General features: G+C 42.4%; 1 protein-coding gene across 1 annotated transcript in view; it reads left to right on the top strand.

Annotated features, from left to right (window-relative positions):
• TXNRD1 (thioredoxin reductase 1) overlaps positions 1-15,071 on the top strand; it is a 64,353-nt gene that overhangs the window by 9,961 nt on the left and 39,321 nt on the right. Inside the window, exons 2-4 of the mRNA XM_047788130.1 lie at positions 10,555-10,677; positions 12,191-12,263; positions 14,717-14,836. Of these exons, the coding sequence (XP_047644086.1) occupies positions 10,591-10,677; positions 12,191-12,263; positions 14,717-14,836 (280 nt within the window). The 5' untranslated portion in view covers positions 10,555-10,590. The remainder of the gene's footprint in view (positions 1-10,554; positions 10,678-12,190; positions 12,264-14,716; positions 14,837-15,071) is intronic.

Below are 15,071 nucleotides of genomic sequence, written 5' to 3'. Positions count from 1 at the left end.
ACTGCGGGAATTGAGACAATTGAGACCCACGAGCACTCGTTCTCCGTGGCGTGGCGTGGATCCGGGCTTGTTTGAGAACCCAGGGGTCTGGGCTCCGCGGGGCGGGGGCTGTCGGGAGGCGGGGCGACCTGGGGGCGGGGCCTCTGGGCCGTCCCTAGCGCGCATGGGCGGACGTCCTCCTCCGCTCTGTCTGACCCCTTCGATTTTCCGCCGTTGTCCGAGACATTGCCTGGGCGTCATCTGAGCCATCAGTTCCCGAAATGTCTGATGAAAGAGATTCCCTGAGGGGGGGAGACATAGAGAAAGGAGAGGAGCCGGTTGTGACCGTCACCCGCAGTGCGTACTCTGGCAGGCAGGTGCAGGAGGAGGAGGGGGAGGCAGGGGCTGATGCCTTCTCTGACGACCTCAGCCTTGGGGAGGCCGACATTGACCCAAGCCTCCTGGAGCTTGTGGACGAGGAGAAATGCCGGAGTATCCGCAAGCAGTACCGGCAGCTCATCTATAACGTCCAGCAGAACCGTGATGACATAGTGAACACGGCGAGCGACTCCTTAACCGAGGCTCTCGAGGAAGCCAATGTCCTGTTTGATGCAGTGAGTCGAACAAGAGAAGCCGCGCTTGATGCGCAGTTTCTTGTTTTGGCTTCTGATTTGGGTAAAGAAAAAGCAAAGCAGCTAAACTCTGATATGAGCTTTTTTAATCAAGTAGCATTTTGTGACTTTCTGTTTATATTTGTGGGTCTAAACTGGATGGAAGATGATGGACGTGATGCATTGAATGACTGTGATGATAATATAGCTTTTTCCTTTTGGGAGACAGTGCAAAAGGAAGCAACATCGTGGATATTGCAAGCTGAAACATTCCACTTTATTTTTGGTTCATTCAAATCAGAGCCTTCTTCTCGAAAGCCCCGACTTGAAAACCGGAAAAAAGTTCACAAGATGGAAGAAAATGGGGACATGCCTACAAAGCTGAGGAAGCTGGACCTGAGTAGTAATCAAGAAGCGACAGAAAAAGAAGTAGAAAGAATCTTGGGATTGTTGCAAACATACTTTAGAAAGTATCCTGATACTCCCGTGTCCTATTTTGAGTTTGTGATTGATCCAAATTCTTTTTCTCGTACTGTGGAGAATATATTTTATGTTTCTTTCATTATAAGGGATGGTTTTGCAAGAATAAGGCTTGACCAAGACAGGCTGCCAATATTAGAGCCAATTAATATGAACCAAGTGGGTGAGGGAAATGATCCCAGTTCCCATGGCAGGAAACAAGGGGTTATATCTTTGAGTTTACAGGACTGGAAAAATATTGTGGCAACTTTTGAAATTTCAGAGGCTATGATCACAAACTCCTACTGAAGATAACTTGCTCTTAGAATGTATTTTGTGGCTTTTCTAAAGCATATCAAAACGGCTAATAAAATCCAAACAAAAGCACACGTTGTGTCTCTTGTAAAGTGAAAAAGTATTATCAATAACATCAGAAGTTGTGTACTGTGCAATGTGTTTTTCTTGGTATTTATAGAATTGTCATGATTTTCTGCTAACTAAAGAAATTCACTAGCATGTTTGTGGAAACTTTTTTGTTTTTGACTGTTCCTTAAGACCTTATTAAGAGAAGTTCTGAATTTTTTAAATTAAAAGGTGTTTGACAATTGCAAAAACTTATTTATGAGGCTCTGTGATACTGCATTGCTTCCTCTGCTACAGGGAATCAAGGGAATTCCATATAGGCTCTTAACCAGGTTGAGGGAAAGAGTGGGTGAAAAAAAATGGTCTGGAAAGACTATCTGTAGGGCAGTGCATAAATACTGTAAAAAAATTCAGATGCCGTGCCTCATTGCAAAGAAGACTCAGCAAATTAGCAGGGGTATCCATATTCTAAAGAATTTCTCCTGTGATTGGACTCAGCGGAAGTAGAATATCTCTACTATAGTAGGTGAGGCATTAACTAAGTGCTGAGAGATGAGTTGAAATTGGTCAAAGATAGGAAAAGTATTCTAGCAGGGAAATATGGAGGCCAAATACATGGAATTGTAAGATGTTATGGTATCAGAGATTTATAAGCTTTTTCTGAACACTGTTCCATTTGAATGTTATATTGGGCAAAAATTGATTTACTTCATTCATCTGTTAATATCTTCAGAGATTGAAGATCTCTGTCAGATTATTTCACACGCAAACTATTTTAACATCCATTTACAATCTCTATCTACTTAAATTCTTCTCTGGCCTCTCATTTTTCCCTTGTAATTTATGTTAGTACACAGAGTGATTCTGCTAGTATCTCAGAATCAGTGATGTTTCATTATGTTGCAGCCTTGAAATGTTTGTTACCATCTCAACTTTGTATTTCTCAATAGGGCTTTAATGCCTGGAAATTGTCCTTGTTTGAATTTAAATATATGACTAATTTATCCAAATATTCTTCACTTCTTATAAAGTCAAAAGGCTTTATGTTGTTGTTGCTTATAATTATTTTAAGAATATAAATTGCAATGTTATTTGGAGGCTACTGTTGGAAATTTGGGTCTTTAAGAAAACAATTTTTGAGTTCCCGTCGTGGCTCATCGGTTAGCGAAGCCGACTAGAATCCATGGGTTCGATTCCTGACCTCGCTCAGTGAGTTGAGGATCCGGTGTTGCCGTGAGCTGTGGTGTAGGTCGCAGAAGTGGCTCAGATCTGATGTGGCTGTGGCTGGCATAGGCCGGTGGCTACAGTTCCGATTGGACCCTAGCCTGAGAACCTCCATATGCCGTGGGTGCAGCCCTAAAAGACAAAAAAAAGACAAAAAAAAAGGGCAATTTTTGAAGGTGCTGTGAGCATGCCTGTAAGCTTTTCTTGATCTCTAGAAACTTAATCTTTGGTCGTAGTGGGTCTTGCTATTAAACCGTATTTGGTAAGTGGGTAAGTATCTGCTTTGTTTAGCAGTAATGATAAACTTTACTGCCATGTCTCATGTAGTAAGGGAAGGGAAATCAAAAGGCTAAATGAATGACATTGAGATTGAGAGGTTCTTTAGTTGTAGTGGAGGGTTTTAGCAAACATAGGAATTTCTCCTGAGACTTGGCCTATTATTTTCTAAACTAGTCATTCCTTTCCCTTTTTTCATGTGAAGGGGTCCTCTCCCTTCCCAGTACCTACCACCCTTTGATCTAGCAGCTGTGGAGGCCTCATTTCGTCTGGCTGATTCTTCCTTTAGTGTGTCTTCCAGCCGCCCCCTTAGGTTTTCCAGAGCTTTGCTGTTTGGGGGAAAGATCTCGACGGGAGCAGAAAGATCTTGCCTCAGGTCTGCTCACCACCGGATGACTCTTTAAACACCAGGTGTCTTGACCAGGAGTGTTTGCGACTTGATGACTGAAAGCACATTGCCTAGCAGGGAATGGGGAGGCTTGTGAAGGAGGTCATCTTCGGGGTCTCCTCTAAAGTTACAGCAGAAATAGAAATTAAGTTAAACACTTGTTTCTGTTTTTAACTGGTTGTCATGACACCTGGAAATTAAGCCACTACTTACCTTGAAGAAAAAAGGAAAACTGACCAATAGATAATTCATTTTTAGAGATTAGGTAAGAACCAAACTCAAGTCTGCTGGTTTCCCAGTAGTACAGTTAGAGCGATTTAAATTTCATAAAGTCAGCTGAACTTTGGGAGAATAATACGGAAATTTTTTTTTTTTTTTTGGTCTTTATGTGATTTCTTGAGCCGCTCCCTCGGCATATGGAGCTTCCCAGGCTAGGGGTCAAGTCAGAGCTGTAGCCACCGGCCTATGCCACAGCAACGCGGGATCTGAGCTGCATTTGCAACCTACACCACAGCTCACAGCAATGCCGGATCCTTAACCCACCGAACAAGGCCAGGCATCAAACCTGCAACCTCATGGTTCCTAGCTGGGTTTGTTAACCACTGAGCCACGACGGGAACTCCATGGAAATTTTTTAAACTGGGATTTTGTTGTATAACAGAACAGAGTGTATAACTTTCTGATCAAAGGACCTGGGATCAATCAGATCCTGATGTCTAACATTCTAGTCAGAGACTTTGGACAAATTATTGAACCTGCAAACCTTAGGTTTTTTATTTGCTAAGTGGGAATAATTACCTATTCTCATACATTTACAGTAAGGATAAACTTAGGAAAATGTATGTGACAAGTACTTTTGAATTACTGGGTATCATGTTGAGAAAAGCAAGAAATTTTTAATTATTTGGATCTGGGTTTAATTCTTGACTTATGGGCAAGTTTCTTAATCTCTAAGGGTTTCTTTATTGTTATTTCTGAAATGGGAATGCCATGTGGTTGGATAACTAGTCTGGGGATAAAATGGGATGATAAATACAAAACGCCTGAGCAATCACCTTAGTGGCTCACCTGATAGGTGAGTGTTGGAAAGTCCGTGCTATCACCTCCTTCCACAGTGACATCCCTGTCATGGTTCATTCATTTTAAGTCTAGACATGGCTTTCTCATGCTCTTACTTTTGTTCGGGGGAAACCATTACCAAGTGATTAGAATTGGTACTTGGTTAATTCACTTGCAACGGTGCTAGACGCTGCTCTAGGCACTGGGGAAAGTGGTGGATTGAAAATTGCCCATTCTCTTATGGAATTCATATTTTATTTTTATTTTCAGGGCTGCGCTCATGGCACATGGAAGTTCCCAGACTAGGGGTCAAACTGGAGCTGCAGTGGCCAGCCCACACCACAGCCACAGCAATGCCAGATCCAAGCCACATCTTCGACCTACACCACCGCTCATGGCAATGTGGGATCCTTAAACCACTGAGTGGGGCCAGGAATCGAACCTTCATCCTCATGGATACTAGTCAGGTTTGTTATTGCTGAACCACAAGGGGAACTCCTGGAATTAATACTTTAATGGGTGTGTTAGTTTCCTGTTGCAGCTGTAATGAGTTATCATTTACTAGCTTAAAACAATGCAAATTTGTTATCTTATGGTCTTGGAGGTTTGGGAGTCCAAAATCAGTTTCTCTGGGCTAAACTCAAGGTATGGCCAGTTTCTGTGGAGGCTCTCGGGGAGAAGCTGTTTTGTGTTTTGAGTTTTTGGAGTCCACCTGCATTCCTTGATGGACAGTCTCTTCCTCCGTCTTCAAAGCAGACGTCTCAGTCTTCACATTCGTTAGCATCTCCGTCTACCTCCCTCGTATAAGGATACTTGTGAGTATGTTGGGTCCCCTGGGATAATCCTGGAAAATCACCTGGAAAGTTACCAGGAGCCATCACCAGATTCTTGAATCACACCTCCACAGTCTCTTTTACAGGTGATAATGTATTTACGGGTTCTGGGGATTTGGACTTTGATGTTGGGGGACCTTGCTGAGCCTACCCCAGAGTGGGTGACAGCAGTGGTTCTGCCAGTGATGACTGCTGTGAGGAGAAACTGCTTGGAGAGTGGTTGAGGTGCTGTCTTGGGGTGGTAAGGGGAGGCCCCTGGGAGGTGGCATTTGAAATGGAATCTGTTATAATTTGCCAGAGTACTTGATAACAGCATAAATATTAGATATCGCTGTGGCTCTAGATGTTTTAGGTGCGTGATACCTGAAGACCTAGGTAGTTACGGTCATGGAAAAGCAGCGTCCCTGATTCTCCTTGGAGGAAGGTAGTGCAGCAAGCTTCTCGAAGAGGAAGACGATTCTTTGATTGTATTCACCTCAGTGTTACTGTTGGGTGCTTTTCACCTAGCACCGCCCATCAACAATGATTAAAGGTTTTCTAGGCCAGTAGTTGGCAATTTTTTTTCTGCAAAAAGCCCAGATAGTAAATATTTTAAGCTTTGTGGGCCATATGGCCTCTCTTGAAACCAATCAACTGTTCTCTTGTTGCAAAAATAGCCAAGTATGACAATATTGAAATAAAACTTTATTTATGGGTACTGAAAATTGAATTTCGTATAATTTTCATGTATTGTGAAGTATTTACTCTTGATTTTTCCCCACCTTTATCATTTAAAAGTGTTAAGAATGTTCTTAGCTCAGGGAAAAGAAAAGAAAAACTGAAAGCCTTCTGGGTATAGTTTGCCAGATCCTGTCATAGGCCCAGGGCCTAGGCTCTTCTAGAATGTCTGTAGCATTTAAAGTATCATTTAATGTTGTTTCTTTCCTGGCCCATAATCCTCCAAAGCACCAAGAGGCTTGAGGTACATCCCCTAGTGGATGCTGCAGCGTGTTGGTAACATAGCAGATTTCAAAGGAAATAAGCAGCCAGTGCCTGATGTGGTTTATATAATCACTGCAGACAAGGAACCCAGGCAAGAGAATTTGAGGAATTTGCCCAGGATCACCTAAGTGGCAGAGTCAGGTTCAGATTTGGACTAAATCTCAGCTCCTAACCTATTATACCACAGCCCTGGTTCTTTTTCAGTGTTTTCACACAGTTTTATTTTCATTTCATGGACGAGAAAGCTGAACACAAACCCAGCCTCTCAGTATACATGACAGAGTAGGAACCAGCACTCAGGTCTTTTATTCTTAGAATATTTTTGAATATCACATGCATGGAAAGTTGGCAGTGGTGAAGCTGGGATGAAGGACAAGAGGACTGTCCTTGCAGAGTTGATGGGATTGTGTGAAGATGTCAGAGGGGGCATCAGAGGAGGCTCCAACTTAGAGCCTGTCAGGTAAAGGCTCCTAGCTGAATCTTCAAGGACAGGAAAAGGCTGGTATGGCCCAGCCTTTGCCAAGTGCTCTGAAAACCTGTGTTAATGAAGTTGGAAGAAAGGAAGGGAGAATGTTGTTTGGAAACTTGGGAAACAGTGGAGGAAAATGGGCCTTATGTTAATGTCTTAGGATGTTGGTAAAAGAGCTTAAAGGAATGCTTTAGAAAGTGTGATGTCTTTGTGTATGTTGATTAAAAATAATGTAGCATTGTGTGGTCTGTGTACTGGGTCAGAATTTGATGGGAAGAGGGCTTTTCAGATGAGAGGTGATAGAGGGAAGTACAGGGGACAACATCTGTAAAACACTCCACAGATTTTTGACTTAGCCCCAGGCAGGTTCTCTTTTGTTTTTCCTGCACGCTTTGCTAATGTGCATTAGCTCACTTAAACTCAACAGTGTGGGGGTGGGGGTGGGGGGGGTGGTTGGGGTGAGCATGTTCCTTTAAAAAATGATAAAACAGAGACTCCCAAGGATTAGGTGATTAGCCAGAGACACTAGCCTTGAGAGCGGTAGAGCAAGTATTTGAATCCAGGTCAGTTAACACCAGAGCTCATATATAATGGTTAAAAAAACAAAAACAAACCCCAGTACAAATATGTGCCCAAAGGATAGGTGTCATGTTGGGAGGGGAAATCAATATGAGTTATTCTCGGAGTTCCCATTGTGGCTCAGCAGGTTAAGAACCTGATTGCTCAGTGGGTGAAGAATCTGGCCATGAGCTGCAGCATAGGTTGCAGATGTGGTTTGGATCCTGCATTGCTGTGGCTGTGGTGTAGGCTGGCAGCTGCAGCTCTGATTAGACCATATGCCATGGGTGTGGCCATAAAAAGAAAAAAAAAAAGATGACTTATGCTAATTTAAAGGAAATCTGAATTGCTTTCAGTATTGTGCCATTTTTGGGGAATCTGGAGCCGTGTTTTCCTAGGAGAAAAGGCATTGCTGTGAGAGGCAGATGGAAGAATATACAATCTGTAAGCTTTGCCAGCAGCTACTGGGGAGGGGGCGGTGTATGTTTACTCTTCTGTCTGGTAGTAGCAGTGGTTCTCCGAATGTGATCTGTGTTTCTGCCCCCACCCCAACTCCTTTAGAAAGTCCTTGAGGTCAAAATTACCTTCATACTAAGATGCTCTTTGCCTTTTCACTCTAAATTTTCTCGCAAGTCTACCATGGAGGTTTCCAGAGGCTGTATGTGGCAGGTTGATGATATGAGATTGAGCATAGTAAAGACATGAGCTGTGTTTTATCAAGACAGACATCAAAGAGAATTACAAAGATATAATATAATGCCACTCTTCTCGTGAATTAAAAAATGTTTTTAATCAGTTGTTTATGTTTAACAGTGTTCAAATTTTAATTTAAATTTTTAAGATATTTTAATTTAAAATATTTTAGTACTTCAGATATAAACATTTTTTCTTAGTTTTAATTTGTAACAAACTAAGCCCCACATTAACCAAAGTTCTTTGGGGGGGGGTCCTAAATAATTTAAAATAGTAAAGGGATCAAGAAACTAAAAAGTTTGAGAACTCTTGATTTTATTAGCTACTCTGATCAGTGGCTACCATTTCTAGCGATCATCATTGGAGAATGGGAGACAGCGTCCCCTTGTCTCACCCCATCTGTGTTATCTCTCCTTACACTGTGGGGATAGCTGTCTTGTACTATCTATCTTCTTTATATCTCAGGTGAGCAGCCACCTACCTGGAGGTGAATGACAACAATTTCAGTTTCAAGTTGGATTAAAATTTAAAACATCAGGAGTTCCCTTCGTGGCTCAGTGGTTAATGAATCCGACTAGGAACCATGAGGTTGCAGGTTCAGTCCCTGGCCTTGCTCAGCGGCTTAAGGATCCGGCGTTGCCATGAGCTGTGGTGTGGGTCGCAGACGCGACTCGGATCCGGCATTGCTGTGGCTGTGGTGTAGGCCGGCGGCTACATCTCCGATTAGACCCCTAGCCTGGGAACCTCCATATGCCACGGGATCGGCCCTAGAAATGACAAAAAGACAAAAAAAAAAAATTAAAACGTCATGTGTTAGTTATGAGGTCAGCTGAGTGTTTTAATTGCCTGTGTTACTGATTTTACTTTATAGAAATAAAAATGTTCAGGCTCACTCAGAGCTTTCTTTGTAAACATCTGTGCACTAATTGATATTATTTGACTCAAACTTGAGCTATAAGAACCCAGGTCCAATGCACAGTTTCAGTGCGGAACTTGGCAGAGGAGTATGTACCTTTTCAGCATGACACTGCATTTTCCTTCTTTTGTTGTAGTAGATGTGTTGGGGGAGGTGGTTGTAAGAATGTGTGGTTTTTAGACAGCCACCGATTGTGTTCTGGACCCTCCTTGTTAAGTAGATGCAGATAAAATGAGGCTGAGATTAAAAATGGTTATTTTTTTTTCCAGAAGGCTATATCTAGCTGCATTTATTTGTTAATTCTTTTAAAACAGCAAGTCAGCCTTTATGCTATGCTCTCGAGATCAGCTAGAGAGCAAAGCTGGTGAAGCTTATCCTTATCCTTTGATCTGAATGGCTCTTATCCCCAAATTGTTTTTCTCCCCATAGTGCCTTGCATTGGAGGAGGAGCTTCGGCCAACGATGCCGGTTGATGAATATTGGCTCTGTGTACCAGCCTCTCATGTTAGACCTTTTGTACAGACGGTCAGGGTGGTGCAGTCTTGCCCCCGCTGTTACTGCTTTCTGGGTGTTCTCCCTTCAGTCCCCGAGCCACCACAAGTCCCTGCCACGCTGCCTGGTTGTGGCCCCGATGCTCCTCCACCCTTCTCTGCTGCACCCCCTTCCACATCCCAGGCATCCTGTTCTGCCCCTCCTAAACCCTGCCTTCTGCCCCCCACATCTGATGGTAGGCAGGAGGAAAATGTACAGTCTGGGCTGGTAAGTTTGGGGGCTTTTTTGATTTCTAAGGTTAAAACTTGATTAAAAAAAATTTTTTTTTTGTTTGTGTGCTTATTAAAGATTTTTTTCAGCCATTTTGTTTGTTAGCACCGATTTTTGTTTTAATAAAAAGAAACGTTAAATTGATCACCAGAAGAGTGTTCTATACTAACGTGAAATGTCACTGCTGTGGTTTAAAACTAGTTGACTCAAAGGACTTTTTAAAAAAATGAAAAGTCTTAACATTTATAAATGCCAAGTACATGGAAACTAAATACTAAATACTAACTATAGGAGATTAAAGAAATGCATAGGTAGATTAAGGGGTCATTTATTTAGCCTTTTCTTCCCCTTTTATTTAAAATGTCTTGCAGAAGCAGGGACTTTTACCAGGTATTGTCAACTAATGCTTTTATTCCAAATTTCTAGATTTTATGCTTTACCTTGACAGTGTAGAAAGGTCTTAAATATTTGGCTAACCTGTTTCCGTTGTTGTTTACCAAGCCCCTATCTTAAGCTATGACCAAAGCCTGTTCATTATTCTACCTTTGACTAGGAAGTAAAACTTATTGTCACATTGCATTGGGTCCGTGAACAACATACTGTGCAGATGTTTTTAAAACCTCATTTAAAGCCTAGTTTAAAAATTCTGGGACCAAAGAGCCAAGTGAACTTTATTTAGGCCGAAGTTGCTTTTGTTGGGCCGTCTCGACCTCACTTTCGTAGAAGCACCACGTGAACGCTTCCCTGTAGCCACATCTCCGGATGTGGAGGGGCCTTGGGACAGTCCTCACAGAAAGCAGAGTACCGACGACCACCTGGGGGAGGTGGGACATTCTGGTATGTGGTGTAATATAAACCACCCACTGCTCTTCCTTTGGAAGTTCCTTTTGCTTTTCATTAAAGAAGGGCTCTTTCACAAAACTTTTCAGACACTGCTGCTTTTAAATTAAATTTTTTTCCCTTCCATTGTTTTTCGTTTTTAGGCTTATCAGGAGGGCAGACTTCAAAAGCTACTGAAAATGAATGGTGCTGAGGAGCTTCCCGAGATGTATGACTATGACCTCATCATCATTGGAGGGGGCTCAGGAGGCCTGGCGGCTGCTAAGGCAAGACTCCGTGTGCTTTGGGATATGGGTGGAATGGTCACATCCCCGACCAAGTCTCCAGCTTCTCTGTGGAACTTGAGCTACTTTGTGAGATTTTATACCTTAACTTGGGCAGGGCGTGTTAGGGATGTTTTTTTCCATGTTGAACTGTATATGTTCTTTGTATGAAAATACTGGGGCCACTATTCTGGAACACATTTTCATTCATTTTAAGTTTGGTTAATTATTATTATTTTTTGGTCTTTTTAGGGCTGCATCCTCAGCATATGAAAGTTTCCAGGCTAGGGGTCTAATTAGAGCTGCAGATGCCAGCCTATGCCACAGTCACAGTAACGCAAGATCCAAGCCTCATCTGTCATCTATGCCAGCAGCTTGAGGCAACATTAGATCCATAACCCACTGAGCGAGAGGCCAGGGATCGTACCCATGTCCTCATGGATACTAGTTGGGTTCTTAACCCACTGAGCCACAGTGGGAACTCCTGCGATGCAGGCCTTTGAAATAACCTTTGGAGGTCTGGTTGCCAATACGCAAAGCTTATTTTCTGAGAAAGATAAAGGATGCTCTGTAAAATGAAATTCTGACTGTTGTCATCACTCCCCTAAAATAGATTTGGAAACCTTCTAGAGATCCTCAGCTTCTCCATTTTCTCTGCACATGAACATTTTAGGAACTCTGACAATTTCAGAAGAGAAACTTCTCCAGTAGTCTGCCTAGAAACTGAATTGGATAAAACTTAAAAGTACTTAAAAAAATATTGTCTTATTGAATACGAATTGAATACACTGGGTTGTAGACACTCAGTGTATCTGGCTATTTACCACCTGCTTAGAAATGGCCACATATTTTTCAAATTATTGCTTAATTTGTTATTATTTGAATGGAATTATATAAGAGGATTCCAGAGTTTCCAGCTCATGGACAATTTTACACCTATAATCTGCATATTCTTTCTTAAAAATTTTTTTTTCATTTTTTGATTTGAAGTATAATTGATTGATTTTTTTTTGTCTTTTTTTTTTTTGCCATTTCTTGGGCCACTCCCGTGGCATATGGAGGTTCCCAGGCTAGGGGTCGAATCGGAGCTGTAGCCGCCGGCCTACGCCAGAGCCACAGCAACGCGGGATCCGAGCCGCGTCTGCAACCTACACCACAGCTCACGGCAACGCCAGATCGTTAACCCACTGAGCAAGGCGAGGGATCGAACCCGCAGCCTTGTGGTTCCTAGTCGAATCGTTAACCACTGCGCCACGACGGGAACTCCGAAGTATAGTTGATTTATGACGTTGTGTTAACAACCTGCATATTCTTAAATCTACCCTTATGACTAAGTATTGCTTAATTTTTACGTTGGAGTTACACTAATTGTCTTAGTATCTGAGATTCTCAGGTCTTAATAACTGGTCATTCTTTATGCGTTATAGCTAGGTAAAAATAGCATGGCTTTTTAACAGCCCATTTCAAGTCCATCATGTTAACCATTCCAACTCATTTTAACAATTTTATTTTCTAGGAAGCAGCCAGATTTAACAAGCGGGTCATGGTCCTGGATTTTGTCACTCCAACCCCTCTCGGAACTAGATGGGGTAAGCTTTTAAAATACCTTACGAGTGAATTTATAGGAGCTGGTGTTTCCCTGGCATTGGTTTAAATAGTTCCTAAAATCCAATTTAAAAATTAAAAATTAAATTAAAAAACCCCTTAAACCTGTACCTCTTTCACTAGTGATAAATTAAAACGGACTCCAGTTAAATATTGAAAATTTAGGTCCCTTGGCACACAGTTAAGATAACACAAAACCTTATCCACAGCTGCTATGATTTAAAACTGAATGTTTGAATAGACTAATATACTTAGGGGCTTAATAACTGAAACTTTAAACTCTTGGTAGACTTCTCTTTCAAATCTCCCTTCTGCATTCAACAAGAACTGGAATCAGATACCTTAAAGGGAGCCCTTGCTGCTTCTGATTCTTGGTGACTTCTATCTTCATTATTCATTTATCAAATATTTATTGAACACGTTATGAACAAGGGCCATGGGGATATAGCAGTGAATATGGTAGATATGCAGTTCCTGCCCGTGCGGAGTTTACATTTCTAGAAGACAAAAGATAGTCAAGAACTTTGCAGATTGTGGTCTTGCAAAATTACATGGTGGAAGAGAGAGGTAAAGAAAAGAGTTTAGCCTTGAGAAGATGATCAAGGGTGATCTCTGAAGAGGGAGCATTTAGATGAAGCCAGAAGAGTAAGAAAGAGCTAACCATGCCAAAAGCTGAGAATGAACCTCCCAGGCAACTTGTCTCTGTCTTTCTCACGGAAAAGTGCATACCAAGGCTCTGGGGTAGGTGAGAGTCCTTGGTGATGATGGCATGGGTGGTAGAAGCTGGAGGTGAGATTGGAGAGAAGGCAGGTGTCTGACTGGACAGGTCCTTGTAGGCCAAGATGAGGACCTGGACCTGGTAATCAGAGCATCGGGGGAAGCCTTTGAGGAGGGCAGCAATGTGATAGGTAGATGTTTTCAAGATGACTTGGCTGCTCAAAGTAGGAAGCAAGAAGCAGGAAGTCTGGATGAGACAGTGTCACAATTTCTAATTCATTCAGCACATGTTTGTGATGGTATCGCTTCTGTGTCAGGCACTGTTCTTGTACTGGGCCTAGTTAGTGCCTCTGGCCTGTGGTGCTCCCACTCCATCGTAATGCTCTGCCAGCGTCCTCCACGGGCTTAGGATTCCTGAGCCGTGCGGTCCACCACCGTCTTGCTCTCTTACTCACCCCATTTTGGCTAGTGGGGTCCACACCTGCCTACCATGTTCTTTAAGCTTTTCCTGGAGGTAGGGGTGCCAGGAATCCTCTTATGAGAATCACAAAGGCTGTAGACCACCTCAAAAAAATGCTCATGTGCACCAAATTTTATATGTGATTCCAGACCCACTGCGGTTCCACCATGCCTGGCTCAACAAACCCTTTATCAGTTCTACTCGTAGATTTGGTGGCAAGTATAGGATTGTGCAAAAAGTCAAATTTCCATTTCTGAAATCTTTATCAGCAGCCAGTTAATTTTGAGTCTTTGAAGTGTATAGAAGCTGTGGAAAGCTGCTCATTTTTGTTTTAGGGTAATGCTCCTGTGTTTGGTCTACAATAACTTAGAAATGTCAAAAGACTTAGGAATAAACTTGTGTAAACAATATTGGCTGCATTAAGTAAATAAATGATGATGTCTAATAGAATAGCGTTGGAGGTCAGAGCAGGCCACCCCCAAATATGCACAAGGGTGCATTGGTTATTTTGTATTAAAGTTACTTAAGAAATGGCCAATGCAAGAAGGACACTCTCACCCTCCTTTCTGTGTCCCTGAAAGCAGAAATAAATCCCTTGATATGCACACTCCCTACATCTGGAGGTAGGAGGACACCCTTATCACAAAAGATAGGAAATTCGGTACTGAGACGCCTATGTAAACAAGGCTGTCACTCCTTCTCCCCCCCCCCCCGCCCCCCCCGCCTTGCAGCATGTGGAGTTCACAGACCAGGGATCAGATCCGAGCTCCAGCCTTGATCTAAGCCACAGCTGCATCAACACCCGCCTGGCCAGGGATCGAACCTGTGTCCCAGCACTCTCAAGACACTACCGATCCCCTTGTGCCACACAGTGGGAACTCCTGTTACTTCTTTAATTTACTATCCCAAGCCCATAATCTGTTTAGATTCGTAAATAATAGAGCATTCGAAACCTAAGTTTCTTTATCTTATCAGTTCCTCACAAATGTGTTGTTGCTTTGTTTAAAAATTGTAAAAGCTGCCCGTCTTGACTGCATCTTAGGTCCCACTTCTCTTAAAACCTTCATGTGCATAAATTAAAATTTATTTCTTTTTCTATTAATCTGTCTTATGTCCAATTTATTATTAATTCAACCACAAGAACTCAAGATGGATGGAGGGGGGAACTTTCCCCCTCCCCCATGAGAGTAATAATTGTTGCCCTTTTTCTTGGGAGGATTGTAAAGTGGGCTGTAAACTGACTTCTCAATGCCGTTGCAGGTCTCGGAGGAACGTGTGTGAATGTAGGTTGCATACCTAAAAAACTGATGCACCAAGCAGCTTTGTTAGGACAAGCCCTACGAGACTCTCGAAACTATGGGTGGAACGTCGAGGAGACGAGTAAGTGGGGGAAGCCACTCTGCCGTTTGTGCTTTTGAGGGGTTCTTGCTGGGATTGACGCACCATGTGTTTTTCCAAGATTAGCAAATAACCTGGAGGTTGTTTCTATTGTTTTTTTTTTTATTTTATGGATAAAATCATTGCAGTTAACCTGTGTTGTGTTAGCCGTGTAGCTATTGTGGTAAGACCAGATACGCACTTGGAGTATCTTTTCACAATAGAAAACCAGAATTCT

This window comes from Phacochoerus africanus, chromosome 7 (assembly GCF_016906955.1).
Source record: "Phacochoerus africanus isolate WHEZ1 chromosome 7, ROS_Pafr_v1, whole genome shotgun sequence".
Lineage (NCBI taxonomy): Eukaryota > Metazoa > Chordata > Mammalia > Artiodactyla > Suidae > Phacochoerus > Phacochoerus africanus.
The sequence above is the reverse complement of the archived record's forward strand: the minus strand, read 5'-3'. Positions and strand labels throughout refer to the sequence as shown.